At 45.4% G+C, this 27,898-nt stretch overlaps 1 protein-coding gene across 2 annotated transcripts in view; it reads left to right on the forward strand.

The window, feature by feature from the left end:
- The first annotated feature begins 15,414 nt into the window (after positions 1-15,414).
- The window catches only part of AGO4 (argonaute RISC component 4), a 98,850-nt gene continuing 86,366 nt past the window's right edge, over positions 15,415-27,898 (forward strand). Inside the window, exon 1 of one of the 2 annotated variants that reach the window (XM_077295816.1) lies at positions 15,415-15,750. In XM_077295816.1, the coding sequence (XP_077151931.1) occupies positions 15,732-15,750 (19 nt within the window). In that variant the 5' untranslated portion in view covers positions 15,415-15,731. The remainder of the gene's footprint in view (positions 15,751-27,898) is intronic. The other variant, XM_077295815.1, reaches the window with a different exon arrangement.

Below are 27,898 nucleotides of genomic sequence, written 5' to 3' on the forward strand. Positions count from 1 at the left end.
GCACTAGGCGTCTTCCTCAAGGTCAGAAAGATACTGATCTGGTGTGTGCCTCACATTTATATAGTTAGATCCGATTAAAAGCCTTACCAGGTGTGTGCGATGCGGCGGTAATTCAATCATGCAGCAGCGTGTATAGAGCCGTCAGAAACAGGAAGTTGCTACCAAGCCAGGAGCAGGGACACACCACGTGACCCCTGCTTAGTAAGTCAGTTGTCATGACCACCTTCACAAACAAACCTCACGCACGCGCAGAAGAGCAAGATGGACAGACAATGTCCAGTGCGCAGGTACCAGCGGAACACCGCCGGACTTAATGTTATAGCAGATGAGATCCTGTAGGGATCCTCAAACAAAAGCGAACCTGTCGGTGGGTCGATTGCGCAGCTAAATATAAACGAACGCTTAAATAAGAAAAAATATCAATTGAATAGAACCTGAGCGTGTATAGAGCCGTCAGAAACAGGAAGTTGCTACCAAGCCAGAAGCAGGGACACAACACGTGACCCCTGCTTAGTAAGTCAGTTGTCATGACCACCTTCCCAAACATACCTCACGCACGCGCAGAGGAGCAAAATGGACAGAAAATGTTCAGTGCGCAGGTGCCAGCGGAAAAACGCCGGACTTAATATTATAACAGATGAGATCCTGTAGGGATCCTCAAACAAAAGCGAACCTGTCGGTAGGTAGATTGTGCAGCTACATATAGACGAACGCTTAGATAAGAAAACATATCAATTGAATAAAGCCTGAGCACACAACGCCTATCTAGTGTCCTGGTTGTCATGGTAATCCAAGACAACCATGGCTTGCAGCTATATACATAGCCAGGCCGAGGAGAGAATAACACGCAAGTGCCAGCTGTGATCTAAAGCCGGACTTAAAGATCCCATGCCTACAACTACGGCGTTTTGAACAAGGCTGTCGCCTGGTGGTGCAACTGTAACACAGAAGTGAATGATGGCGGCAACAACCTGGAGGCACAATAACAAAAAAGTGCTTGTGATAGCAAATGCGCAAAATCATAAATTTAAGGTGTAAAGCACCTATGACCTCATAAAAGGAATATCACCGCAACAAACAACAAGACAATCACAGAGACCATTTATACCCAATATATGCATGGTACACTGATATTGCACAAACTTATTCCCTCTTAAATTGGGTGCAATACTGGAACCCTATTATGGGCGGCAACTTCTCTTCATGATCCGTCACTCCCAGATAGGTGAGTATGGCAGTCTCCTCCCAGCCGGCGGATTGCTGGGTCCAGGCTGCTTATTTATAACTGCAGTCTTGAGTAACAAACCTAGCTCCCCCTTCATATATACATTTTTACCGATGTGCTGGTTTTAGGACATGCTAGCCCATTTAGCCTTTGTTATATTGTATGCACTACATTTGGGGTACTGATTAGGTTTGAACTTTGTGCTATGTACATGATTGATTTATGGCTTTAAATTCTCTGTGGCTATTATCAAATACAAAGGTTGACTTGTCAGGGTGTTTGTTTATCATTCATTAATTGTATAATATTTATCACTGACCCGTTACCTCCACATGTGTGGTGGAGAGTTTTTAAGTGTTTTTAATGTATTTCTGTGTGTTGTGTTCAAATAAAAATTGATTATTTTTTGTACTTTATTGTTTCGGTGATCCCATTTGTGTGCATACTCTTTTGTCTTGCTGGTTCATCCTATTTTAGTATGCATTAGGTGATCCCGTTTGTTTATCTGAGATGGTGCCCACTCTACTCTACAGTTTTTTGTTTCAGGTTGTATGACCAACTTCTTTAGTTGGTTTTCTTGAGTGGTGGCACATCAGTAGATATTATTGTATGATTATGGATTTGAGTGCCAGGGAGGCGTTTTGGCGGAGTCAGGAAGTTGATATTTTTGGTTCAAGCGACTCTGGGGTAGGTCCAGGTGCCCCGAGTAATGATGGCTTTGAAGTATTGTCTTTTGAGATTATTAATTTACACAAAAATTTAACGAAAACTTGGTGGAACACCAAGACTTTGGAGGAGTACAAAAAACAGAATCTTACCCCGAGGGGACTAAGGGCACAGATCTTTCCCGCTTGGGAGGTTGATAGTGGTTTCAAGGAAGCGTGGGAAAAGGGTCTACATAAATGTTGTTTCATTCTTATTGATTTATTAATTGAACATGATCATCAGGTATTAGTTGGCCTAAAGGAGGAGATTAGGAATAAGGAAAGCAAATTAGAAACATATGACAAAAAGGAGAAGGTTACACCCTTCAAGGAACATCTTAAATTGATTATAGATCGCTTTGAGAAGGACATAGTCAAGTTTGTCCCTTTGGAATTTATCTTTTTTCTTTTTGATTATGCGGAGGGAAGGGCATTTAGATGGACACATCATGGCAACAGGAGATTAGCCAATAGGAGACCACAGATGTCCAATACTAATGTGAACACAGGAGACCGTGAAACAGTATCAAGTGATTTTTTATCCACGGATACCAGCGACCGCGAAAGCGGCACAGACGGGGGAGAAGAAAACGCAACAGGCCGCAACAAAAAAAGAACGGGTCGGCACAGGGAATGGTCACCAAGTTTCAAACGAGTGACACGTTACAACAACCGCAGACGGTAACAGTGGTCCAAACCCCGAGCTCTGCAGGTGGTGAGTTGAATATTATTAATTTGTCATCGTATAATCTATCTGATGCTGAAATCAAACTCCTGTCTAGAGGTTTGTCCTTTTCACCAATGAACACCTTGGATAAATTTGAACTAACCAAGGATGTGTACTTATTTTGTAGACAAGTTACGTTCAAACTGTTGTACCAGAATCCCTCATTAGTGGATGGTTTGACTGAGGCGGACAGACTCCTTTTAAGGGATTTAACAGAATTATTGGAGGAAAATGAAAACTACCAAGGTAGGCGGAAATTCAGTAGAAGAATACCCTCACAGGCTACTCCTTCTTTTTCCCTGTTCCCTGCTGTCCAAATTTTCTTTGAGAAGACCTGCAGGGATATCCAAAATTTGAAGATTGACAAATTTGGACATAACAACTTGTCCAGGGAGGAGAGGCAAGCTTTGTCACGCTTACAGTCTAATGATCTTTTTGAGATCAGGGAGGCGGATAAGGGAGGTAACATAGTGCTGTGGCCCAAAGATCAGTATTGCAAGGAAGCACGGAGGCAATTGGGGAATCCACAGCATTATGTTACCTTACCCTCTGATCCAACAACAGTGTTCAAGGCCAGTCTGGATAGACTGATAAATAATGCCCATATATTGAACATTGTTGATAAAAAAGAAGTTGACTTTCTCACAGTGAAGCACCCGGTTGTTCCAACATTTTATATGCTACCAAAGGTGCACAAATCTATAACGGAACCCCCTGGGAGGCCCATAGTTTCTGGTATAGGGGGACTATTTGAAAAATCCTGCATTTATCTTGATTTTTTCTTGCAGCCCATGGTCTTGAAACTAGAGTCGTATATACGTGACTCTTCATTTCTGATACAACAGCTGGATCCTTTGGTGCTACCTGATGACATCATTCTTGCTACGTTGGACGTGGAAGCCTTATATACCAGCATCAACCACGATCTAGGTATTGTAGCTGTGACGTACTTCCTTGATAAATATTCAACAGGGAACAGAGGACATGACTCTTTCATTTTGGATCTTTTAAAAATGATTTTGGAAAGGAATTATTTTATTTTTGATAGAGTCTTTTATAAACAAGTATCAGGCACAGCCATGGGGGCTAGGTGTGCGCCTCCATACGCAAACCTCTTTATGGGGTGGTGGGAGGAAACGCAGGTGATAAAAAATCAACATTTCAAGAAGAATGTTTTAAAATGGTACCGCTTTATTGACGACATCATTATCTTGTGGACAGGTACGGCAGAAACTTTGGAGAATTTTGTCACGGAGCTGAACACGAATGATTGTAACATCCGATTGACATCATATTATTCTAACAGCTCGGTTAATTTCCTGGATTTGAAAATCATGGTTCGGGACCATAGGATCAACACTACCCTGTTCCGCAAGAGTACAGCCACCAATAATGTTCTACATTATTCGAGCTTCCACCCAAGTCACCTCCGTAACAGCATCCCCAAGGGACAATTTTTACGCCTGAGAAGAAATTGCAGCACTGTGCTTGATTTTCAGGATGAAGCCAAATTACTTACGAATCGTTTCCAGGAACGTGGTTATCCACGCAGAATCATCACTAAGGCTTATACGCACTCCCGACAAAAATCAAGGGAGGAGGTCCTTGAAATACAACAGAGGGTTACCCCACACTCATTGTGTCTCATAACCAAGTTTCATAATCAATGGGGTAACATCCATCAAATTTTGGACAAGAACTGGGATATCCTATTGAGCGATTCAAGGCTCAAGTCTGTCATTCCAAATAGACCCAGAATGGTGGCTAGGAGGGCCAAAAATTTAAAAGACTCCTTATCCAGAAGCCATTTTAGGCGGACAGTGACTAAGACGGATATGGGGCATAAAATTATTGGTTCCTTTCCCTGTGGGGGTTGTTCCGTTTGCCCACTTATGTTGGCGGAAAAAGGGACCACAATACCTTCATTACCTTTCCAAATTAAATCAAGATCATTTTTCAATTGTCGGACACGCAATCTGGTATATGCTTTGTTATGTGGATGTAAGAAAATATATGTAGGTCAAACGACCCAAGAGTTGCGCCGTCGTGTGCAACAACATGTCTCAAATATAACAAAGGCTAAAACAGACAAAGAAAAGGGCAAACAGCTGACCTCTATTGCAACACATTTTCTTGAAGTACATAATGGCAGCCCTAGGACTCTCTGTGTAATGGGCTTAGAGGGAGTTACCCCAAATATCAGAGGGGGGAGAATATCAGATGAACTACTTAGGAAGGAGTCCCGTTGGATTTATGAATTGAGAACACTGACGTGTTCAACCGGACCTTCCATGTCCTACACACGGATGGATTGAGTGAGTTAGGGGTCCAGCTTACACTGGCTCTGGGCCAGGCATAGACCATTGTGTCTCTAGTGCACATTGCATATACCTCATTATTGTGGGTTATAGTGCAAAAAGGGTTATTCTAGCCGGCGGATTGCTGGGTCCAGGCTGCTTATTTATAACTGCAGTCTTGAGTAACAAACCTAGCTCCCCCTTCATATATACATTTTTACCGATGTGCTGGTTTTAGGACATGCTAGCCCATTTAGCCTTTGTTATATTGTATGCACTACATTTGGGGTACTGATTAGGTTTGAACTTTGTGCTATGTACATGATTGATTTATGGCTTTAAATTCTCTGTGGCTATTATCAAATACAAAGGTTGACTTGTCAGGGTGTTTGTTTATCATTCATTAATTGTATAATATTTATCACTGACCCGTTACCTCCACATGTGTGGTGGAGAGTTTTTAAGTGTTTTTAATGTATTTCTGTGTGTTGTGTTCAAATAAAAATTGATTATTTTTTGTACTTTATTGTTTCGGTGATCCCATTTGTGTGCATACTCTTTTGTCTTGCTGGTTCATACAAGATTTCTCTCACGCATCACCCTACTCTGGAACTCTTTACCACAACATATCAGACTCTCGCTTACCATCGAAACCTTCAAAAAAACCTTTAGACCCACCTCTTCCAACAAGCCTACAACCTGCAGTAACCACTGATCGACCAAACCGCTGCATGACCAGCTCTACCCTCACCTACTGTATCCTCACCAATCCCTTGTAGATTGTGAGCCCTTGTGGGCAGGGTCCTCTCTCCTACTGTACCAGTCGTGACTTGTATGGTTTAAGATTATTGTAGTTTTTATTATGTATACCCCTCCTCACTTGTAAAGCGCCATGAAATAAATGACGCTATAATAATAATGTGCTTATTTAAATTAAGGGGGTGCACGGTCTTAAGGGTCCATATCCATCTAATTTCTAGTTTGGCATGTGAATTACCAATTTTACCACCCCTTATATTGGGAGGGATCATGTCAATCTCCCTGACTTGCAGAAGGGAGGCATCACAGTTGTGGAAAGCCTTAAAAGTGGCAAGGCAACGTTTTAAATGAGGAAATATCCCCAATAAACATATATTTTTATACCATCAATTTTTATCCCATATCTCTGTAGAAAGCTCATCTCTGCTCCCATATCTCTGTAGTAAGCTCGGTTCTGCTCCCATATCTCTGTAGTAAGCTTGGTCCTGCTCCCTTATCCCTGTAGTAAGTTCTGTTCTGCTCCCATATCTCTGTTGTAAGCTCAGTTCTACTCCATTTTCTACGTATTAATATTGGTTCCATTCTCGTGTCTATGTAGTAAACTCGGTTCTGCTCCCTTATCTCTGTAGTAAGCCTGGTTCTGCTCCCATATCTCTGTAGTAAGCTTGGTCTTGCTCCCTTTTCTCTGTAGTAAGCTCACTTCTGCTCCCTTATCACTGTAGTAAGGTCAGTTTTGATCCCTTATCTCTGTAGTAAGCTTGCTTCTGCTCCCATATCTCTGTAGTAAACTCAGTTCTGCTCCCTTATCCCTGTAGTAAGTTCTGTTCTGCTCCCATATCTCTGTAGTAAGCTCGGTTCTGCTCCCATATCTCTGTTGTAAGCTCAGTTCTGCTCCATTATCTACGTAGTAATTCTTGGTTCCATTCTCGTGTCTATGTAGTAAGCTCGCTTCTGATCCCTTATCTCTGTAGTAAGCTTGATTCTGCTCCCTTATCTCTGTAGTACGCTCAATTCTGCTCCCATATCTCTATAGTAAGCTTGGTTTTCCTCCCATATCTCTGTAGTAAGCTCAGTTCTGCTCCCATAACTCTGTTGTAAGCTCCTTTCAGTTCAATTATCTACGTAGTAATTTCGGTTCCATTCTTGTGTCTATATAGTAAGGTCGGTTCAGCTCCCTTATCTCAGTGGTAAGCTTGGTTCTGCTCCCATATCTCTGAAGTAAGCTCAGTTCTGCTCCCTTATCACTGTAGTAAGGTCGGTTCTGCTACCTTATCTCTGTAGTAAGCTCGGTTCTGCTCCCATATTTCTGTAGCAAGCTCGGTTCTGCTCCCATATCTCTGTAGTAAGCTCGGTTCTGCTCCCATATCTCTGTAGTAAGCTCGGTTCTGCTCCCATATCTCTGCAGTAAGCTCACTTCTGCTCCCATATCACTGTAGTAAGGTCGGTTCTGATCCCTTATTTCTGTAGTAAGCTTGCTTCTACTCCCATATCTCTATAGTAAACTCAGTTCTGCTCCCTTATCCCTGTAGTAAGTTCTGTTTTGCTCCCTGTAACGGGGTCTACCAAGCTGGGGTACCTCTTTTAGTACCACCCCGTTTCAGGAGGTCCACTTTGCATTGGCTGGAGTCTAAATGAAGGAGGCTGGCTGGAATTCCTTGATTACATGAGAGCATATAAAAGCTGACTGCTTCTCGACGTATTTCCAGTCTCACAACACTTTATTCACAGAACACAGAATATATGTAACAACAGATAGAGGGCAGGTCCATTCAAAAGCGGCAGGCCAGACATACATTACAATAGCCGCAGGGGGCCGGAGCCTGCTATTTACTGTGGGAATTACAAAGGTGGGGGAGGTCAGAAGGGGGATATCTTATCTCCTCTGCCCAGGGGCGCAGCCTGTGGGCTGATGCATTAGGGACATATCTCTCACATGGAACCTATTATATATACCAATAACTGCATAACATTCTGGGTGCTGGGGGGGGGTTCTGTAACATGGCTCCCCCTTTCAGCGACGCGATCAGCATACACAGTCTGATCCTTAACGGATCGGTTTGGGGATGACCGAAGTTTATGGGGTTGGTACAAGTTCCGTTTGTCGACTTAGTCCATCGGCGTTACCATTTTGTTTGCTGGGTCTGTAGTGGATGGTGAATTCCAGAGGTTGTAGGGCTAAACTCCACCACAGTAATCTGGCGGTCTCCAGAGACCTGATTAAGCCTAGGGGATTATGGTCCATTAGGAGGGAAAACTGTCGTCCATACAAATATGGTTGTAACTTTTTGAGTGCCCATACTACTGCCAGGCACTCCTTCTCGATGGCCGCATAGCTTACTTCATGGGGCAGTAGTTTCCGACTCAGGTAAGCTACCGGGTGTTCTTGGCCGTCTGGACCAACTTGGCTCAGTACTGCCCCCAATCCAAACATAGAAGCGTCTGTGTGAACCAGGAAACGTTTAGTTGGATCGGGTGTGGCCAATACAGGGGTATTGGTGAGGGCGTCCTTTAGCTGGCGGAAGGCTTCCTCACACTCTGGGGTCCAGGTTACTTGGCGGGGTTGGTTCTTACGGGTCAGATCAGTGAAGGGCTTGGCTACACTGCTATAATTGGGGACGAATTTCCTGTAATACCCCGCTGTCCCTAGAAACGCCATGACCTGGGTTTTAGTGCGTGGGGTGGGCCATTTGGCTATGGCCGCAATCTTGGCTGGTTCTGGTCGCTGTTTCCCACTTCCCACCCAATGTCCTAAATACTGAACCTCCGCTTTGCCCACGTGACACTTGTTTGGGTTCAGGGTGATTCCAGCCTTGTGGATCCTGTCTAATACTGTCTCTAGGTGATTTAGATGCTCTTCCCATGTCGCGCTGTAGATGGCGATGTCATCCAGGTAGGCACACGCATAGTCCTGGAGACCATCCAGAAGCCGGTCAGCCAGCCTCTGGAAGGTCGCAGGGGCATTCTTCATCCCAAATGGCATAACTCGAAACTGGAATAAGTCGAACGGGGTGACAAATGCAGACTTGGGAATAGCGTCAGGACTAAAGGGAATCTGCCAGTAGCCTTTGCATAGATCAATGGTGGTCAAATACTTTGCCCCCGCCAGCCGGTCTAACAGCACATCCACGCGTGGCATGGGATACACATCCGTCACAGTTTTCTCATTGAGCCTGCGATAGTCTACACAAAACCATGTAGTCCCATCCTTCTTGGGCACTAACACTACGGGGGATGCCCAGGGACTATCTGATTCTTCAATGACCCCTAAACGCAACATCTCTCGTATCTCTTGTCGCATCCCTTCTCGTACAGACTCAGGGACACGGAAGGGGGGTTGTCTCAGGGGGGTCTGATCCTGGGTCTCAACCTTGTGTTGTGCCAGGTGGGTGTACCCCGGTCTCCCTGAAAACATCTTCTGTCGCTGCCTCAACAACGCCTTTGCCTGCTTTCTCTCCCGGGGACCTAGGTCTTCACCCCAGTGTACCTGGTCCCATGTTTTAGACTGAGTCCTCTCCCCTAAGACATCAGGCAAGGGGAGTCCGGCTATATCCTCTGCTTCAGGTGCACAGATGGCCACTACCTCTTCAGGGTGCTCCCGGTAGGGCTTCAGCATATTCAAGTGGAACATGCGGGTAACCCTGGGGTCGTCACAATTGGCGACATTATAGGTGGTGTCGGCTATTTTCCCCCACTACCTGGTAGGGCCCCTGCCATGCAGCTTGGAACTTGTTCTGCCTAGTGGGTTCTAACACCAGGACCTTCTGTCCTATCTCAAAGGTGCGTTCTCTGGCCCTCCGATCGTACCATACGGGCTGGCGCTGTTGGGCCACATGCAGGTTCCCACGTACAGCCTGGGTCAGCTCCTGTAGGTGGTCCCGGAATTCCAGCACATAGGGTACAATAGGTACCCCTTCTATGATGCCCTCCCCTTCCCAGTGTTCTAGCACTAAGTCTAGAGGTCCCCTTACCCATCTCCCGTATACCAGTTCGAACGGGGAGAACCCCGTGGCACCTCCCGATAGGCAAACAGGAGGTGAGGCAAGAATTTCTCCCAGTCCCTGTAGGTCCTGGTAAAAGTCCCAATGAGGTGTTTTAACATCCCGTTAAAGCATTCACACAACCCATTGGTTTGCGGGTGGTACGGGGCGCTTCTAATGGACTTTACGCCGCACAGCTTCCACAGTTGGTTGGTCACCTCTGCTGTAAACTGGGTACCCTGGTCCGAGATAATCTCCCGGGGAAATCCAACCCGTGAGAAAACCTGGAGCAGGGCAGCCGCCACCATCTCTGCCAGTATGTTAGGTAACGGAACCGCCTCTGGATACCGTGTGGCATAATCTACCACTGTCAATATATACCTTTTCCCTGACGGACTGGGTTTGGCTAACGGCCCCATCAGATCGACCGCTACTCGGCTAAATGGTTCCTCCACAATGGGGAAAGGGCGTAATTTGGCCTTGCATCGATCTCCCCTCTTGCCAATGCGCTGGCAACTGTCACAGGTCTGGCAGGTCTGGCAGTACTGACGAACATCATAGGTTACCCCCGGCCAAAAGAAGTTTTGTGTCAGACGATGCCTGGTGCGACAAACGCCGAAGTGCCCGGCCAAGGGTATGTCATGAGAGATTCGCAGTAACTCCTGCCTATACTTCTTGGGAACTACCAGCTGTCGTTTTATAGTGGGGCTCATCCCTGTGTGGTGCTGCTCTGTGATTCGGTAGAGGAGTCCCTGCTTCCATATAAACTGTTCCCCTTCCAGTACCCCTCTCCCCTCCTGTGCCTTCCCACGATATCCCTCCAATGAAGGATCCTCAAGTAACTCCCTCTTAAATTCATCTGGGGTGGCCCAAGAAATGTGTCTGGCTATGGGAATACGTGTAGGGCTGGGATGTCTTACCTGGGCCTCCTCTGAGTGCGATTCTGCCTCCGCAGCTCGAGCTTGTCTCCGGTAGGTCACAGGATATGTCTCAGCCAGAGGGGCAACCGAGAAGGCAGACAACATGGGCCCCCAAGTCATTTCCCAGCAAGACGTCTGCAGGCAAATCCTCCATCAAACCGACCTCAACAAGGCCATCCCTGACTCCCCAGTTCAGGTGAATCCTGGCAGTGGGCAGTCGATGTATGGCTCCCCCTGCTACACGGACTGCCACTGTCCGGTCCCTCTTCTCTTGGTCCCGGACGTGATGAGGCTTCACAAGGGTCAAAGTTGCTCCGGAATCTCTTAGTCCCTGCATGCGTTTCCCATTAACCCACACGACCTGTCTATGCTGTTGTCGATTGTCTGCCCGGGCTGCCTGCACGGGGTCTACTTCATGCAGCACTTCCTCCATTTCTTCCACCCTTTGGTTAGTTGTAGCCCCCAATGCCGGGTCAGCTTCGCCTTGGTAGCAGTGTACAGCGGCCCGGCTGAAGGTAGCTGTTCCCGCCTTTGGCCACTGGGTATGCTGAGTCCGGTTGGGACATTGTCTTTGCAGGTGTTCCAGCTGACGGCAGGTGTGGCATCGCGCCCCAGGGGAACTGTGGTAGGCCAGGTTTCTAGCTGGTCCCCCTACAATCTTCGGTGGTTTGGCGGCCTCCAGGTCCATGGACGGACCCTTAGTGACCATCTTTGATCCAGACAACTGAGGCTTCCTGGCGTCATGATGTTCATCGGCCAGACGAGCAGCTTCCTCAAGAGTCATTGGCCACCTGTCCCGAAGCCATTCCTGTGTCTCGGGGGTTAGTCCATTAAAGAATCATTCTAACAAGAAGAGCTGGAGGACGTCCTCCTTAGTGGTTGCTTGGCTCCCTTGTACCCACTGTAGCAGTGACCACCGTAATTTACAGGCCCATTCAGCGTGGGTATCGGTTACCCGTTTTATAAGTCTGCAGAACTTTTGGCTGTATGCCTCTGGTGTCAGCGCATACCGGGCCAAGATCACTTCTTTGATCCGCTCATAGTCCATACAGTCCTCATCAGGTACCGTGCGATAGGCGTTCGCTGCCCGGCCGGTCAGCTTGCTGGCCAGAATCTGAACCCGTTCCTCCGGCTTCACTTGATGAAGGGCACACTGCCGCTCAAAGTCCTGCAGAAAGCCATCAATGTCTTCATCTGCCTCCCCCAACTGTCAGAAGGCATTATACTGGATCTTTTTGTGGCTTACTGTTGAAGGTACCTGGAAGGAGGCCAGAGCTTTCCCTGCTCGCTGACTCTCCTCTCTCCGCTCTGCCATCTCCATCTTGGTTAGCTCTATCCTGGTCCGCTCGGCCATCTTTTCCTTCAGGTCAGTACGCACATCAGCCATCACCTCTCGTATGATCTCTACTGCAGGGTTTGGGCCATAGAACGCCAGTCTGTTCTTTACCTCCCTCTGGAATTCAGTCTCCACCACGTTCACATTGGGGGGCGCTGCACTGTCGTGTTCCATGATGGCTGCTATCAAATCCGCTTTTGTTTTGTTGCTGACGATTAACCCTCGGGCTTCCACCAGATCTTTTAATGTAGTCCTCTTTAACTTCTGGTAGTTGTTTTCCATTCATTCCTTTCCTCCTGTAGAAGGGGTATCAGATCCCGCTGTCTGCCACCAGTGTAACAGGGTCTACCAAGCTGGGGTACCTCTTTCAGTACCACCCCGTGTTTCAGGAGGTCCACTTTGCATTGGCTGGAGTCTAAATGAAGGAGGCTGGCTGGAATTCCTTGATTACATGAGAGCATATAAAAGCTGACTGCTTCTCCACGTATTTCCAGTCTCACAACACTTTATTCACAGAACACAGAATATATGTAACAGATACAGAGGGCAGGTCCATTCAAAAGCGGCAGGCCAGACATACATTACAATAGCCGCAGGGGGCCGGAGCCTGCTGATATTTACTGTGGGAATTACAAAGGTGGGGGAGGTCAGAAGGGGGATATCTTGTCTCCTCTGCCCAGGGGCGCAGCCTGTGGGCTGATGCATTAGGGACATATATCTCACATGGAACCTATTATATATACAAATAACTGCATAACATATTCTGGGTGCTGGGGGGTTCTGTAACACTCCCATATCTCTGTAGTAAGCTCAGTTCTGCTCCCATATCTCTGTAGTAAGCTCGGTTCTGCTCCCTTATCTCTGTAGTAAGTTTGGTTCTGCTCCCATATCTCTGTAGTAAGCTCAATTCTGCTCCCATATCTCTATAGTAAGCTTGGTTTTCCTCCCATATCTCTGTATAGTAAGCTCAGTTTTGCTCCCATAACTCTATTGTAAGCTCCTTTCAGTGCCATTATCTACATAGTAATCTCGGTTCAATTCTCGTGTCTATATAGCAAGGTCAGCTCTGCTCCCTTATCTCAGTGGTAAGCTTGGTTCTGCTCCCATATCTCTGTAGTAAGCTCCTTTGGGCATGTTCACACTTTGCAGATTTTGCTGCGGATTTTTCAGCAGCGGATTTGGAAAAACCGCAGTGCAAAAACCGCTGCGGTTTTCACTGCGGATTTTCCTGCGTTTTCATCTGAGGATTCCTCTGCGGGTTTTCAACAGCACTTTCCTATTGGTGCATGTTGAAAACCGCTGCGGAATCCGCAGAAAGAAGTGACATGCTCCTTTTTTTCCGCAGCAAATCCGCGCGGTTTTTAAAGGGATTTTCCGCAATGTGGGCACAGCGGTTTTTGTTTTCCATAGGGTAACATTGTACTGTACCCTGCATGGAAAACTGCTGCGGATCCGCAGCAAAAAACGCAAAGTGTGAACATAGCCTTTCAGTTCCCTTATCCACGTAGTAATCTTGGTTCCGTTCTTGTGTCTTTGTGGTCAGCTTGCTTCTGTTACAGTATCTATGTAGGCAGTAAGCTCCTTTCTGTTCCCTTATCTATGTACCAGCCTATTTTTAAAGCCTGTTATCTCTGCTGCTTTGCAAGGCAGAGGAGGGCCACCTTTTTGTTATTGCCTCCGAGGCTGAAAAGTGCCAGCCCCTGGCACAGAACAGACATTGATAGGACTTTTCATAACTTTTCCAAATTCTTATGAAAACATTTACAGCCCATCCTGCACTATACTACGGTACCCAAGTTATTGTATACTATTTGGCCCGTGCAAAATTTTCACACATTGGATGTCGGGAGCGCAGGCAATTTCAGGAAAATCAAGCTTCAACTGTTAATGTACTTAATAAGATGATGAACACAGAGAGGTATTTATTTATGTAGATTGGTACTACAATAAATTGGTTTGATAAGTAGAGGCTAAAAAAAGGTCTAGAGGTTGTGGTGCCACCTGCAAGTTGTTTTTCTCTGCAGGTTTCTGAAAATGAATGTTTAAACTGCATTTGTTGATCAAATCGTGAATGTGTAGTTTGTAACTTTTTTTGCTGAAGAGGGGGGAAGTTTACCTTTCAAATTGTGTATTATTTGTGTGTGTGTGTCAAGGGGGTACTGGGTAGACTACAGCTGATTACCCGGGCCCCTGCAATATCCCTCAGACTAGGGAAACCCTGTCTGTCCCTCTCCCAGAGTTTACCATGAAGGTGAGCATGTCTGGGCCGCCAGGCCTGACCCTGACTCCTGTTTCAGTACTAAGCTGAAACCTGCACCCGCCACCCAGTGATAAAACCTCACAACAACCCCTACAGAAAGCACAGACAGGGAAAACTAAAAACGCACCACACCGCAGACACACAGGAAAACACTATAATGTGCACAGGGCAAAACAAATACAAATATAGAAAGGAGAAATAAGACGAAGGATAATACACCACCAGATACGATATTTCTTCTCCTAGACCACCACTCCAGACCGAGATCACCAGGCACAAGACACAAGCTATAATCGGCGACGCCCAAAGTTCAGCAGAACTATTTAAAGGCAATGGGCGAGACCGAGCCTCCAATCCGAGTACCAGCTAGATTAACCCCGGACAACCTAGAAGAAATCTAGCCGGCGCCACTGAGCGCATAGTGGACGAATGCGGAATTACCGGTCTGTCGGACGCCCTAGTGTGAATAGCGTCCGACATGACAGTGAGGGAGAAGAAATCACCGAAAAACCAGTGCATGTTTACAAATGTGTTTGCATGTGACTCACCTGCAGTGAAGTGTACAATCCTCCAATGTGCCTAAAATCGGCTGGCCAAGGAGTTCAGCAAGCTGGAGAGCCCCAAGGCAAATGTTAGGATTTGTTTGTGATGTCTGTAAGCAGCTTTGTGGTAGTATGCTTTGGGGTAGTGTGGTGCCACCTGCAGGTCATTTTTCCTTACTGCAGGTTTATGAAAATTAATGTTTAAACTGTATTTTGTGATCACATCGTGGATGTGTGGTTTGTTTGGCTATTTTCTTGCAGAATGGAGCAAGTTTAGCCTTCAAGTGGTGTATCATTTGTGTGTGTGGGTGCAACATGAACGAAGATACAAAGTAATCACCTGAAGAGTGTTTAGAAATAATATAGGATTTTAAGAGTCGGTCAATGTTATATCAACCCCACCAAACTGGCCAACGACAGACCCCTCAGCCCTGCTCACGGCTCTTACGCTGAATAGGATCATGGAAACCTACATTTAAAAAAAATGGCAGATCAGCAGTTTTTTTCCACTCAGAAACAGTAATTTTCTTAAAGAAAAAAAAAAAAAAAGCGGCCAGTGCCCCGGGCCTTCCTGGTGTGTGACATGTCACCTAGGTGAGGGCAGCAGGTACAGAGCCGGCACACGGGGCTCTATACCACACATAGCCCGCTTCCTGCAAACTCCGTCGCCCGCTTCTCCGCCTCCTCCGTGCGCGCCCCCGCTCCTCAGTGCGCGCTCCCGCTCCATGCTCGGTCCCCTCTTTTCCGTCTCCGGTGTCGCCTTATACTCACAGCTGACCCGCGGCTCTCCCGTTGCCCTCCGTGCTTCCGCAGCACCACAGACCTCCTCTCCGCTCTGTGCTGCGCCATTTTCCCGATAGCGGAGGCGCTCTTCGTCCGGAGGCTTCGTCCCTTCCCCTAGACCCGATTCCGTCCGTGGAGGGACCCCCACCCGGAGCAAATATTCCGGAGAAAAAGAGACTCCCGGAGAGGACTGCTGCGGAGATGGAGGCGGTGGGGCCCGGTAAGTCGTGCCCGCCTGGCTCCATGTAGGCCTGGGCAGCCCGGGATGGGTAGGCCTCACCTGAGGCAGGTCGGATATGGTGCGGACGTGATGTGTGCTAGTATGCCGGCCTGCACGGGAGTGGGGGCGCCGCATTCTTCCGGTCGTGCCCTGGCCACAATGAGACCTTTACTTCCCAGGGAAAGCGGCTGCTCCATGGCTGTAGTAGGGGGCAACCGTGGGGCAGCACACATGTCATGGGAGCGGGCAGCACTGATGTGCCCGGTGGGTGTGCTGCGTATTATACGTATATGTACACGGGTGTGTGTGACGTGCGCTACGTATTATACATATATGTACACGGGTGTGTGTGACGTGTGCTGCGTATTATACATATGTGTACACGGGTGTGTGTGACGTGTGCTGCGTATTATACATATATGTACACGGGTGTGTGTGACGTGTGCTGCGTATTATACATATGTGTACACGGGTGTGTGTGACGTGTGCTGCGTATTATACATATATGTACACGGGTGTGTGTGACGTGTGCTGCGTATTATACATATATGTACACGGGTGTGTGTGACGTGTGCTGCGTATTATACATATATGTACACGGGTGTGTGTGACGTGTGCTGCGTATTATACATATATGTACACGGGTGTGTGTGACGTGTGCTACGTATTATACATATATGTACACGGGGGTGTGCTGCGTATTATACGTATATGTACACGGGTGTGTGCTGCGTATTATACGTATATGTACACGGGTGTGTGTGACGTGTGCTGCGTATTATACGTATATGTACACGGGTGTGTGTGATGTGTGCTACGTATTATACGTATATGTACACGGGTGTGTGTGACGTGTGCTACGTATTATACATATATGTACACGGGTGTGTGTGACGTGTGCTACGTATTATACATGTGTGTGTGACGTGTGCTACGTATTATACGTATATGTACACGGGTGTGTGTGACGTGTGCTACGTATTATACATATATGTACACGGGTGTGTGTGACGTGTGCTACGTATTATACATGTGTGTGTGACGTGTGCTACGTATTATACGTATATGTACACGGGTGTGTGTGATGTGTGCTACGTATTATACGTATATGTACACGGGTGTGTGTGACGTGTGCTACGTATTATACATATATGTACACGGGTGTGTGTGACGTGTGCTACGTATTATACATATATGTACACGGGTGTGTGTGACGTGTGCTACGTATTATACATATATGTACACGGGTGTGTGTGACGTGTGCTGCGTATTATACATATATGTACACGGGTGTGTGTGACGTGTGCTGCGTATTATACATATATGTACACGGGTGTGTGCTGCGTATTATACATACATGCACACGGGTGTGTGTGTGTGACGTGTGCTACGTATTATACGTATATGTACACGGGTGTGTGTGACGTGTGCTACGTATTATACATATATGTACACGGGTGTGTGTGTGACGTGTGCTACGTATTATACATATATGTACACGGGTGTGTGTGTGACGTGTGCTACGTATTATACATATATGTACACGGGTGTGTGACGTGTGCTGCGTATTATACGTATATGTACACGGGTGTGTGTGACGTGCGCTGCGTATTATACATATATGTACACGGGTGTGTGTGACGTGTGCTGCGTATTATACATATATGTACACGGGTGTGTGTGACGTGTGCTACGTATTATACATGTGTACACGGGTGTGTGTGACGTGTGCTGCGTATTATACGTATATGTACACGGGTGTGTGACGTGTGCTACGTATTATACATATATGTACACGGGTGTGTGTGACGTGTGCTGCGTATTATACGTATATGTACACGGGTGTGTGTGACGTGTGCTACGTATTATACATGTGTACGTGGGTGTGTGTGACGTGTGCTACGTATTATACGTATATGTACACGGGTGTGTGTGACGTGCGCTACGTATTATACATATATGTACACGGGTGTGTGTGACGTGCGCTGCGTATTATACGTATATGTACACGGGTGTGTGACGTGCGCTACGTATTATACATATATGTACACGGGTGTGTGTGACGTGTGCTGCGTATTATACGTATATGTACACGGGTGTGTGTGACGTGTGCTACGTATTATACATGTGTACACGGGTGTGTGTGACGTGTGCTGCGTATTATACGTATATGTACACGGGTGTGTGTGTGTGACGTGTGCTACGTATTATACATATATGTACACGGGTGTGTGTGACGTGTGCTGCGTATTATACATATATGTACACGGGTGTGTGCTGCGTATTATACATACATGCACACGGGTGTGTGTGTGTGACGTGTGCTACGTATTATACGTATATGTACACGGGTGTGTGTGACGTGTGCTACGTATTATACATATATGTACACGGGTGTGTGTGACGTGTGCTGCGTATTATACATATATGTACACGGGTGTGTGTGACGTGTGCTGCGTATTATACATATATGTACACGGGTGTGTGCTGCGTATTATACATACATGCACACGGGTGTGTGTGTGTGACGTGTGCTACGTATTATACGTATATGTACACGGGTGTGTGTGACGTGTGCTACGTATTATACATATATGTACACGGGTGTGTGTGTGACGTGTGCTACGTATTATACATATATGTACACGGGTGTGTGTGTGACGTGTGCTACGTATTATACATATATGTACACGGGTGTGTGTGTGACGTGTGCTACGTATTATACATATATGTACACGGGTGTGTGACGTGTGCTGCGTATTATACGTATATGTACACGGGTGTGTGTGACGTGCGCTGCGTATTATACATATATGTACACGGGTGTGTGTGACGTGTGCTGCGTATTATACATATATGTACACGGGTGTGTGCTGCGTATTATACATATATGTACACGGGTGTGTGCTGCGTATTATACATATATGTACACGGGTGTGTGCTGCATATTATACATATATGTACACGGGTGTGTGCTACGTATTATACAATATGTGTGATGTGTGCTACGTATTATACATATATGTACACGGGTGTGTGCTGCGTATTATACATATATGTACACGGGTGTGTGCTGCATATTATACATATATGTACACGGGTGTGTGCTACGTATTATACATATATGTACACGGGTGTGTGTGTCAGTCACTGAACCGTGCGGAATCACCACGCCCAATACATTGGAAGGGAAATTTATTTTGCAGAGACAGAGCGCCTCTGTAAGATAAATTAACCCCTTACTGACCTCGGACGGGATAGTACGTCCGAGGTCAGATCCCCTGCTTTGATGCAGGGCTCCGCGGTGAGCCCGCATCAAAGCCGGGACATGTCAGCTGTTTTGAACAGCTGACATGTGCCCGCAATAGAGGCGGGTGAAATTGCGATTCACCCGCCGCTATTAACTAGTTAAATGCCGCTGTCAAACGCAGACAGCGGCATTTAACTAGCGCATCCGGCCGGGCGGCCGGAAATGAGCGCATCGCCGACCCCCGTCACATGATCGGAGGTCGGCGATGCTTCTCCATTGTAACCATAGAGGTCCTTGAGACCTCTATGGTTACAGATCCCCGGCAGCTGTGAGCGCCACCCTGTGGTCGGCGCTCACAGCACACCTGATTTTCTACTACATAGCAGCGAACAGCAGATCGCTGCTATGTAGCAGAGGCGATCGTGCTGTGCCTGCTTCTAGCCTCCCATGGAGGCTATTGAAGCATGGCAAAAGTTAAAAAAAAAGTTAAAAAAAATTTGAAAAAAATAAAAGTTTAAATCACCCCCCTTTTGCCCCAATCAAAATAAATCAATAAAAAAAAAATCAAACCTACACATATTTGGTCAGAATCACCCGATCTATCAATAAAAAAAAAAAAGCATTAACCTGATCGCTAAACGGCGTAACGAGAAAAAAATTAGAAACGCCAGAATTAAGTTTTTTTGGTCGCTGCGACATTGCTTTAAAATGCAATAACGGGCGATCAAAAGAACGTATCTGCACCAAAAGGGTATCATTAAAAACGCCAGCTTGGCACGCAAAAAATAAGCCCTCAACCGACCCCAGATCATGAAAAATGGAGACACTACGAGTATCGGAAAATGGCGCAATTTATTTTTTTTTTTAAAGCAAAGTTTGGAATTTTTTTTCACCACTTAGGTAAAAAATAACCTAGACATGTTAGGTGTCTATGAACTCGAACTGACCTGGAGAATCATAATGGCAGGTCAGTTTTAGCATTTAGTGAACCTAGCAAAAAAGCCAAACAAAAAACAAGTGTGGGACTGCACTTTTTTTGCAATTTCACCGCACTTGGAATTTTTTTCCCATTTTCTAGTACACGACATGCTAAAACCAATGATGTCGTTCAAAAGTACAACTCGTCCCGCAAAAAATAAGCCCTCACATGGCCAAATTGACGGAAAAATAAAAATGTTATGGCTCTGGGAAGGAGGGGGAGCGAAAAACGAACACGGAAAAACGAAAAATCCCAAGGTCATGAAGGGGTTAACAAGCTGCGGTCTCGAAAGACATGCCGCATGTCTGTCTCTGCAGGGATGCTGGAGTAGTCCCTGCTCGCATAGTGGAGATGGGATTTCTTGAAATCCCATCCACTATGCTGTAACATCTGGCCGCTGCGGGTTTGACACTGCGGATGAACTCTGCGTCAAACCCGCAGAATTTACTGACCGTGGAAACATACCCACAGACTTTCATTAGATGCGGTAAAACCGCTTTATCTTCTTAGTCACATGCACATTAAGTGCGGGAACGCAGCTTACTACGCATGTGTGCGAATTTAAATAATGGTAAATCTTGACACAGCCGGACATACACAACACAGGAAGTGGAGGAAAGCACAGAGGCCCCCTCTTTAATGAATAAATAATAATTTATTTTTTTTTTAAAGGCGTGGGGTCCATTTATACAGTCATGGCCAAAAGTATTCACACCCCTGCAATTCTGTCAGATAATACTCAGTTTCTTCCTGAAAATGATTGCAAACACAATTTCTTTGTTATTATCTTCATTTAACCCCTTCATGCCGCGGCCCTTTTTCGTTTTTGTGTTTTCGTTTTTCGCTCTCCTCCTTCCCAGAGCCATAACTTTTTTATTTTTCCGTCAATATGGCCATGTGAGGGCTTTTTTTTTGCGGGACGAGTTGTACTTTTGAAAGTCATCATTGGTTTTACTATGTCTTGTACTAGAAAATGGGAAAAAAATTCCAAGTGTGGTGAAATTGCAAAAAAAGTGCAATCCCACACTTTTTTTTTTGATTGGCTTTTTTGCTAGGTTCACTAAATGCTAAAACTGACCTGATATTATGATTCTTCAGGTCATTACGAGTTTATGGACACCAAACATGTCAAGGTTATTTTTTATCTAAGTGGTAAAAAAAAATTCAAAACTTTGCTAAAAAAAAACAAACAAAAAAAACGCCATTTTCTGATACCCGTAGCATCTCCATTTTTCGTGATCTGGGGTCGTGTGAGGGCTTATTTTTTGTGTTTCAAGCTGACTTTTTTAATGATACCCCAATTGTGCAGATACGTTCTTTTGATCGCCCGTTGTTGCATTTTAATGCAATGTCGCGGCGACCAAAAAAACGTAATTCTGGCGTTTCTAATTTTTTTCTCGCTACGCTGTTTAGCGATCAGGTTAATGCTTTTTTTTATTGATAGATCGGGCGATTCTGAACGCAGCGATACGAAATATGTGTAGATTTGATTTTTTTTTTATTGTTTTATTTTGGATTGGGCGAAAGGGGGTGATTTTAACTTTCATTTTTTTTTTTTTTCCATATTTTTAAAAACATTTTTTTTTACCTTTTGCCGTGCTTCAATAGCCTCCATGGGAGGCTAGAAGCAGGCACAACCCGATCGCCTCTGCTACCTTTCAGCGATCTGATGTTCGCTGCTATGTAGCAGAAATGCAGGTGTGCTGTGAGCGCCGACCACAGGGTGGCGCTCACAGCAGGCCGGCATTAGTAACCATAGAGGTCTCAAGGACCTCTATGGTTACCATCCTGATGCATCGCCGACCCCCGATCATGTGACGGGGGTCGGCGATGAGGTCATTTCCGGCCGCCCCGCCAGAAGGGCCGGTTAAATGCCGCTGTCTGCGTTTGACAGCGGCATTTAACAGGTTAATAGCGGCGGGTGAATCGCAATTTCACCCGCCGCTATTGCACGCACATGTCAGCTGTACAAAACAGCTGACATGTCGCGACTTTGATGTGGGCTCACCGCCGGAGCCCGCATCAAAGGGGGAGACACGACATGCGCAGTAATAGCGTACTACCGTAGCGCATGTCGTGAAAGGGTTAATTTGTCTTAAATGAAAAAACACAAAAAGAATTGTCCTAAAGCCAAATTGGATATAATTCCACACCAAACATAAAAAAAGGGGGTGGACAAAAGTATTGGCACTGTTCGAAAAATCATGTGATGCTTCTCTAATTTGTGTAATTAACAGCACCTGTAACTTACCTGTGGCACCGGTGTTGGCAATAACTAAATCACACTTGCAGCCAGTTGACATGGATTAAAGTTGACTCAACCTCTGTCCTGTGTCCTTGTGTGTACCACATTGAGCATGGAGAAAAGAAAGAAGACCAAAGAACTGTCTGAGGACTTGAGAAACCAAATTGTGAGGAGGCACGAGCAATCCCAAGGCTACAAGTCCATCTCCAAAGACCTGAATGTTCCTGTGTCTACCGTGCGCAGTGTCATCAAGAAGTTTAAAGCCCATGGCACTGTGGCTAACCTCCCTAGATGTGGACGGAAAAGAAAAATTGACTAGAGATTTCAATGCAAGATTGTGCGGATGTTGGATAAAGAACCTCGACTAACATCCAAACAAGTTCAAGCTGCCCTGCAGTCCGAGGGTACAACATTGTCAACCCGTACTATCCGTCGGCGTCTGAATGAAAAGGGACTGTATGGTAGGAGGCCCAGGAAGACCCCACTTCTTACCCCGAGACATATAAAAGCCAGGCTGGAGTTTGCCAAAACTTAACTGAAAAAGCCTAAAACGTTTTGGAAGAATGTTCTCTGGTCAGAAGAGACAAAAGTAGAGCTTTTTGGGCAAAGGCATCAATATAGAGTTTACAGGAGAAAAAAAGAGGCATTCAAAGAAAAGAACACGGTCCCTACAGTCAAACATGGCAGAGGTTCCCTGATGTTTTGGGGTTGCTTTGCTACCTCTGGCACTGGACTATTTGACCGTGTGCATGGCATTATGAAGTCTGAAGACTACCAACAAATTTTGCAGCATAATGTAGGGCCCAGTGTAAGAAAGCTGCGTCTCCTTCAGAGGTAATGGGTCTTCCAGCAGGACAATGACCCAAAACACACTTCAAAAAGCACTAGAAAATGGTTTGAGAGAAAGCACTGGAGACTTCTAAGGGTATGTGTCCACGATCAGGATGGCCGGAGGTTTCGTCGGAGCGGCAAACCCGCTCGGCGCTAAGCCCCGCCCCCTTCTGGGACGCGATGATGCCGGATGTGTTCATTGCACACATCCGGGATCATCGCACCCCATGCATAGGGCCCTGTGTTATTCCTTGCGGCGCAGCGGCGCCGCAAGGAACACGAACATGCTGCGATCTTAAAAGACGCGCAGCATGTCCGGAGTCGAAGGGCCGACGGATGCGTGTTACCACGCACAGTGGAGACGGGATTTCATAAAATCCCCTCCACTATGCTGGAACATCTGGACGCTGCGTGTTTGACGCTGCGGCCCTACGCAGCGTCAAACACGCAGCATTTCCTGAACGTGGACACATACCCTAAGGTGTCCAGACCTGAATCCCATAGAACACATGTGGAGAGATCTAAAAATGGCAGTTTGGAGAAGGCGCCTTTAAAATATCAGGGACCTGGAGCAGTTTGCCAAAGAAGAATGGTCTAAAATTCCAGCAGAGCATTGTAAGAAACTCATTGATGGTTACCGGAAGCGGTTGGTCGCAGTTATTTTGGCTAAAGGTTGTGCAACCAAGTATTAGGCTGAGGGTGCCAATACTTTTGTCTGGCCCATTTTTGGAGTTTTGTGTGAAATGATCAATGTTTTGCTTTTTGCTTCATTCTCTTTTGTGTTTTTTCATTTAAGACAAATTAAATAAAGATAATAATACCAAAGAATTTGTGTTTGCAATCATTTTCAGGAAGAAACTGAGAATTATCTGACAGAATTGCATAGGTGTCAAAACTTTTGGCCATGACTGTATTTAACCCCTTCTCCCCGAAGCCTGTTTTCACCTAAAGGTACCGTCACATTAAGCGACGCTGCAGCGATATCGACAACGATGCCGATCGTTGCAGCGTCGCTGTGTGGTCGCTGGAGAGCTGTCACACAGCTCTCCAGCGACCAACGATGCCGAAGTCCCCTGGTAACCAGGGTAGACATCGGGTTGCTAAGCGCAGGGCCGCGCTTAGTAACCCGATGTTTACCCTGGTTACCAGTGTAAATGTAAAAAAAAACAAACAGTACATACTTACATTCTGGTGTCCATAACGTCCTCCCGCGTCTGCTTCCTGCACTGACTGTGAGTGCCGGCCGTAAGGCACAGCACAGCGGTGACGTCACCGCTGTGCTCTGCTTTTACTTTACGGGCGGCACTCACAGTCAGTGCGGGAAGCGGACGGCGGGGGACGTGTGACAGACACCGGAATGTGAGTATGTACTGTTTGTTTTTTTTTATACATTTACTATGGTAACCAGGGTAAACATTGGGTTACTAAGCGCGGCCCTGCGCTTAGTAACCCGATATTTACCCTGGTTACCATTGTAAAACATTGCTGGCATCGTTGCTTTTGCTGTCAAACACGACGATACACGCCGATCTGACGACCAAATAAAGTTCTGGACTTTCAGCAACGACCAGCGATATCACAGCAGGATCCACATCGCTGCTGCGTGTCAAACACAACGATATCGCTATCCAGGACGCTGCAACGTCACGGATCGCTATCGTTATCGTTGCAAAGTCGCTTAGTGTGAAGGTACCTTTAGTGACAGGGCCAATTTTTACAATTCTGACCACTGTCACTTTGAGGTCATAACTCTGAAACGCTTCAACGGATCCTGGTGATTCTGACATTGTTTTCTCGTGACATATTGTACTTTATGATAGTGGTAAAACTTCTTCGATATGACTTGCATTTATTTGTGAAAAAAACAGAAATTTGTCGAAAATTATGAAAATTTAGCAATTTTCAAATTTTTCGTTTTTATGCCCTTAAATTAGAGAGTTATATCACATAATATAGTTAATAAACAACATTTCCCACATGTCTGCTTTACATCAGCACAATTTTGGAAACATAATTTTTTTTTGTTAGGGAGTTATAGGGGTTAAAAGTTGACAAGCGATTTCTCATTTTTGCAACAAAATTTGCAAAACCATTTTTTTTACGGACCACCTCACACTTGAAGTGACTTTGAGGGGTCTATATGACAGAAAATACCCAAAAGTGACACCATTCTAAAAACTGCACCCCTCAAAGGTACTCAAAACCACATTCAAAAATGTTATTAACCCTTCAGGTGCTTCACAGGGATTTTTGGAATGTTTAAAAAAAATTGAACATTTAACTTTTTTTTCACAAAATTTTTACTTCAGATCCAATTTGTTTTACCTTACCAAGGGTAACAGGAGAAATTGGACCAAAAAGTCGTTGTACAATTTGTCCGGAGTACGCCGATACCCCACATGTTGGGGTAAACCAATGTTGGGGCACATGGCAGAGCTCGGAAGGGAAGGAGCGCCATTTGACTTTTCAATGCAAAATTGACTGGAATTGAGATCGGAACCCATGTCGCGATTGGAGAACCCCTGACGTGCCTAAACAGTGGAAACCCCCACAAGTGACACCATTTTGGAAAGTAGACCCCCTAAGGAACTTATCTAGATGTGTGGTGAGCACTTTGAACCTCCAAGTGCTTCACAGAAGTTTATAATGTAGAGCCGTAAAAAAAATTTCATATTAATTTTCACAAAAAATGATCTTTTCGCCCCAAATTTTTTATTTTCCCAAGGGTAACAGGATAAATTGGACCCCAAAAGTTGTTGTGCAATTTGTCCTGAGTACACTGATACTTCATATATGGGGATAAACCACTGTTTGAGCGCATGGCAGAGCTCGGAAGGGAAGGAGCGCCATTTGACTTTTCAATGCAAAATTGGCTGGAATTGAGATCGGAACCCATGTCGCGTTTGGAGAGCCCCTGACTTGCCTAAACAGTAGAAACCCCCCACAAGTGACCCCATTTTGGAAAGAAGACCCCCTAAGGAACTTATCTAGATGTGTGGTGAGCACTTTTAATCCCCAATTGTTTCACTAAAGTTTAGAATGTAGCGCCGTGAAAATTAAAAAAATCATTTTTTCTTTCCACAAAATGATGTTTTAGCCCGCAATTTTTTTTCTCCCAAGGGTAACAGGAGAAATTGGACCACAAAAGTTATTTTCCAATTTGTCCTGAGTACGCTGATACCCCATACATGGGGGGAAACCACTGTTTGGGCGCACGGCAGAGCTCGGAAGGGAAGGAGCGCCGTTTGGAAGCATACTTAGATGAATTGGTCTGCAGGTGTCATGTTGCATTTGCAGAGTCCCTGATGTACCTAAACAGTAGAAACCCCCCACAAGTGACCCCATATTGGAAACTAGACCTCCCAAGGAACTTATCTAGATGTGTTGTGAGAACTTTGAACCAACAAGTGTTTCACTACAGTTTATAATGCAGAGCCGTGAAAATAAAAAATATTTTTTTTTCCACAAAAATATTTTAGCCCCCACATTTTTTTTTCCCAAGGGTAACAGGAGAAATTGGACCACAAAAGTTGTTGTCCAATTTGTGCTGAGTACGCTGATACCCCGTATATGGGGGGGGGAACCACTGTTTGGGCGCACGGCAGAGCTCGGAAGGGAAGGAGCACTGTTTTACTTGTTCAAAGCAGAATTGGCTGGAATTGAGATCGGACGCCATGTCGCGTTTGGAGAGCCCCTAATGTGCCTAAACAGTGGAAACCCCCCAATTCTAACTGAAACCCTAACCCCAGCCCTAGCCCTAACCCCAACCCTAACCCTAGCCCTAACCCTAATGGGAAAATGGAAATAAATACATTTTTTAAAATTTTATTATTTTTCCCTATCTAAGGGGGTGATGAAGGGGGGTTTGATTTACTTTTATAGCGTTTTTTTGGCGGATTTTTATGATTGGCAGCCGTCACACACTAAAAGATGCTTTTTATTGGAAAAAATTGTTTTTGCATCACCACATTTTGAGAGCTATAATTTATCCATATTTTTGCCCACAGAGTCATGTGAGATCTTGTTTTTTTGCGGGACGAGTTGACGTTTTTATTGGTAACATTTTCGGGCACATGACATTTTTTGATCGCTTTTTATTCCGATTTTTGGGAGGCGGAATGAACAAAAACCAGCAATTCCTGAAATTCTTTTAGGGGGGGCGTTTATAGCGTTCCACGTGTGGTAAAATTGATAAAGCAGCTTTATTCTTCAGGTCAGTACGATTACAGCGGTACCTCATTTATGTAATTTTTTTATGTTTTGGCGCTTTTACACAATAAAAACTATTTTATGTAAAAAAATAATTGTTTTTGCATCGCTTTATTCTGAGAGCTGTAACTTTTTTATTTTTCCGCTGATGATGCTGTATGGCAGCTTTTTTTTGCGGGACAAGATGACGTTTTCAGCGGTACCATGGTTATTTATATCCGTCTTTTTGATCGCGTGTTATTCCACTTTTTGTTCGCCTGTATGATAATAAAGCGTTGTTTTTTGGCTTTTTTTTTTTTTTGCGGTGTTCACTGAAGGGGTTAACTAGTGGGATAGTTTTATAGAGCGGGTCGTTACGGAAGCGGCGATACCAAATATGTGTACTTTTATTGTTTTTTTTTTTAATTTACATAAATAAATGGATTTACTGGGAAATGTGTTTTTTTTCCTTTATTTGGGGATTTTTTTTTTATACATTCTATTTTTTTTTTTTTTTTTTTCTTACTTTCTACTATTGTCCCAGGGTGGGACATCACTGTATTAGATCAGATCGTTGATCTGACAGTGTGCATAGCACTCTGTCAGATCAACGATCTGACAGGCAAGTGTAGGTGGCTTTCCGGCGCCTGCTCTC

Source organism: Ranitomeya variabilis, chromosome 3, assembly GCF_051348905.1.
Source record: "Ranitomeya variabilis isolate aRanVar5 chromosome 3, aRanVar5.hap1, whole genome shotgun sequence".
In the NCBI taxonomy this organism is placed as follows: Eukaryota; Metazoa; Chordata; class Amphibia; order Anura; family Dendrobatidae; genus Ranitomeya; species Ranitomeya variabilis.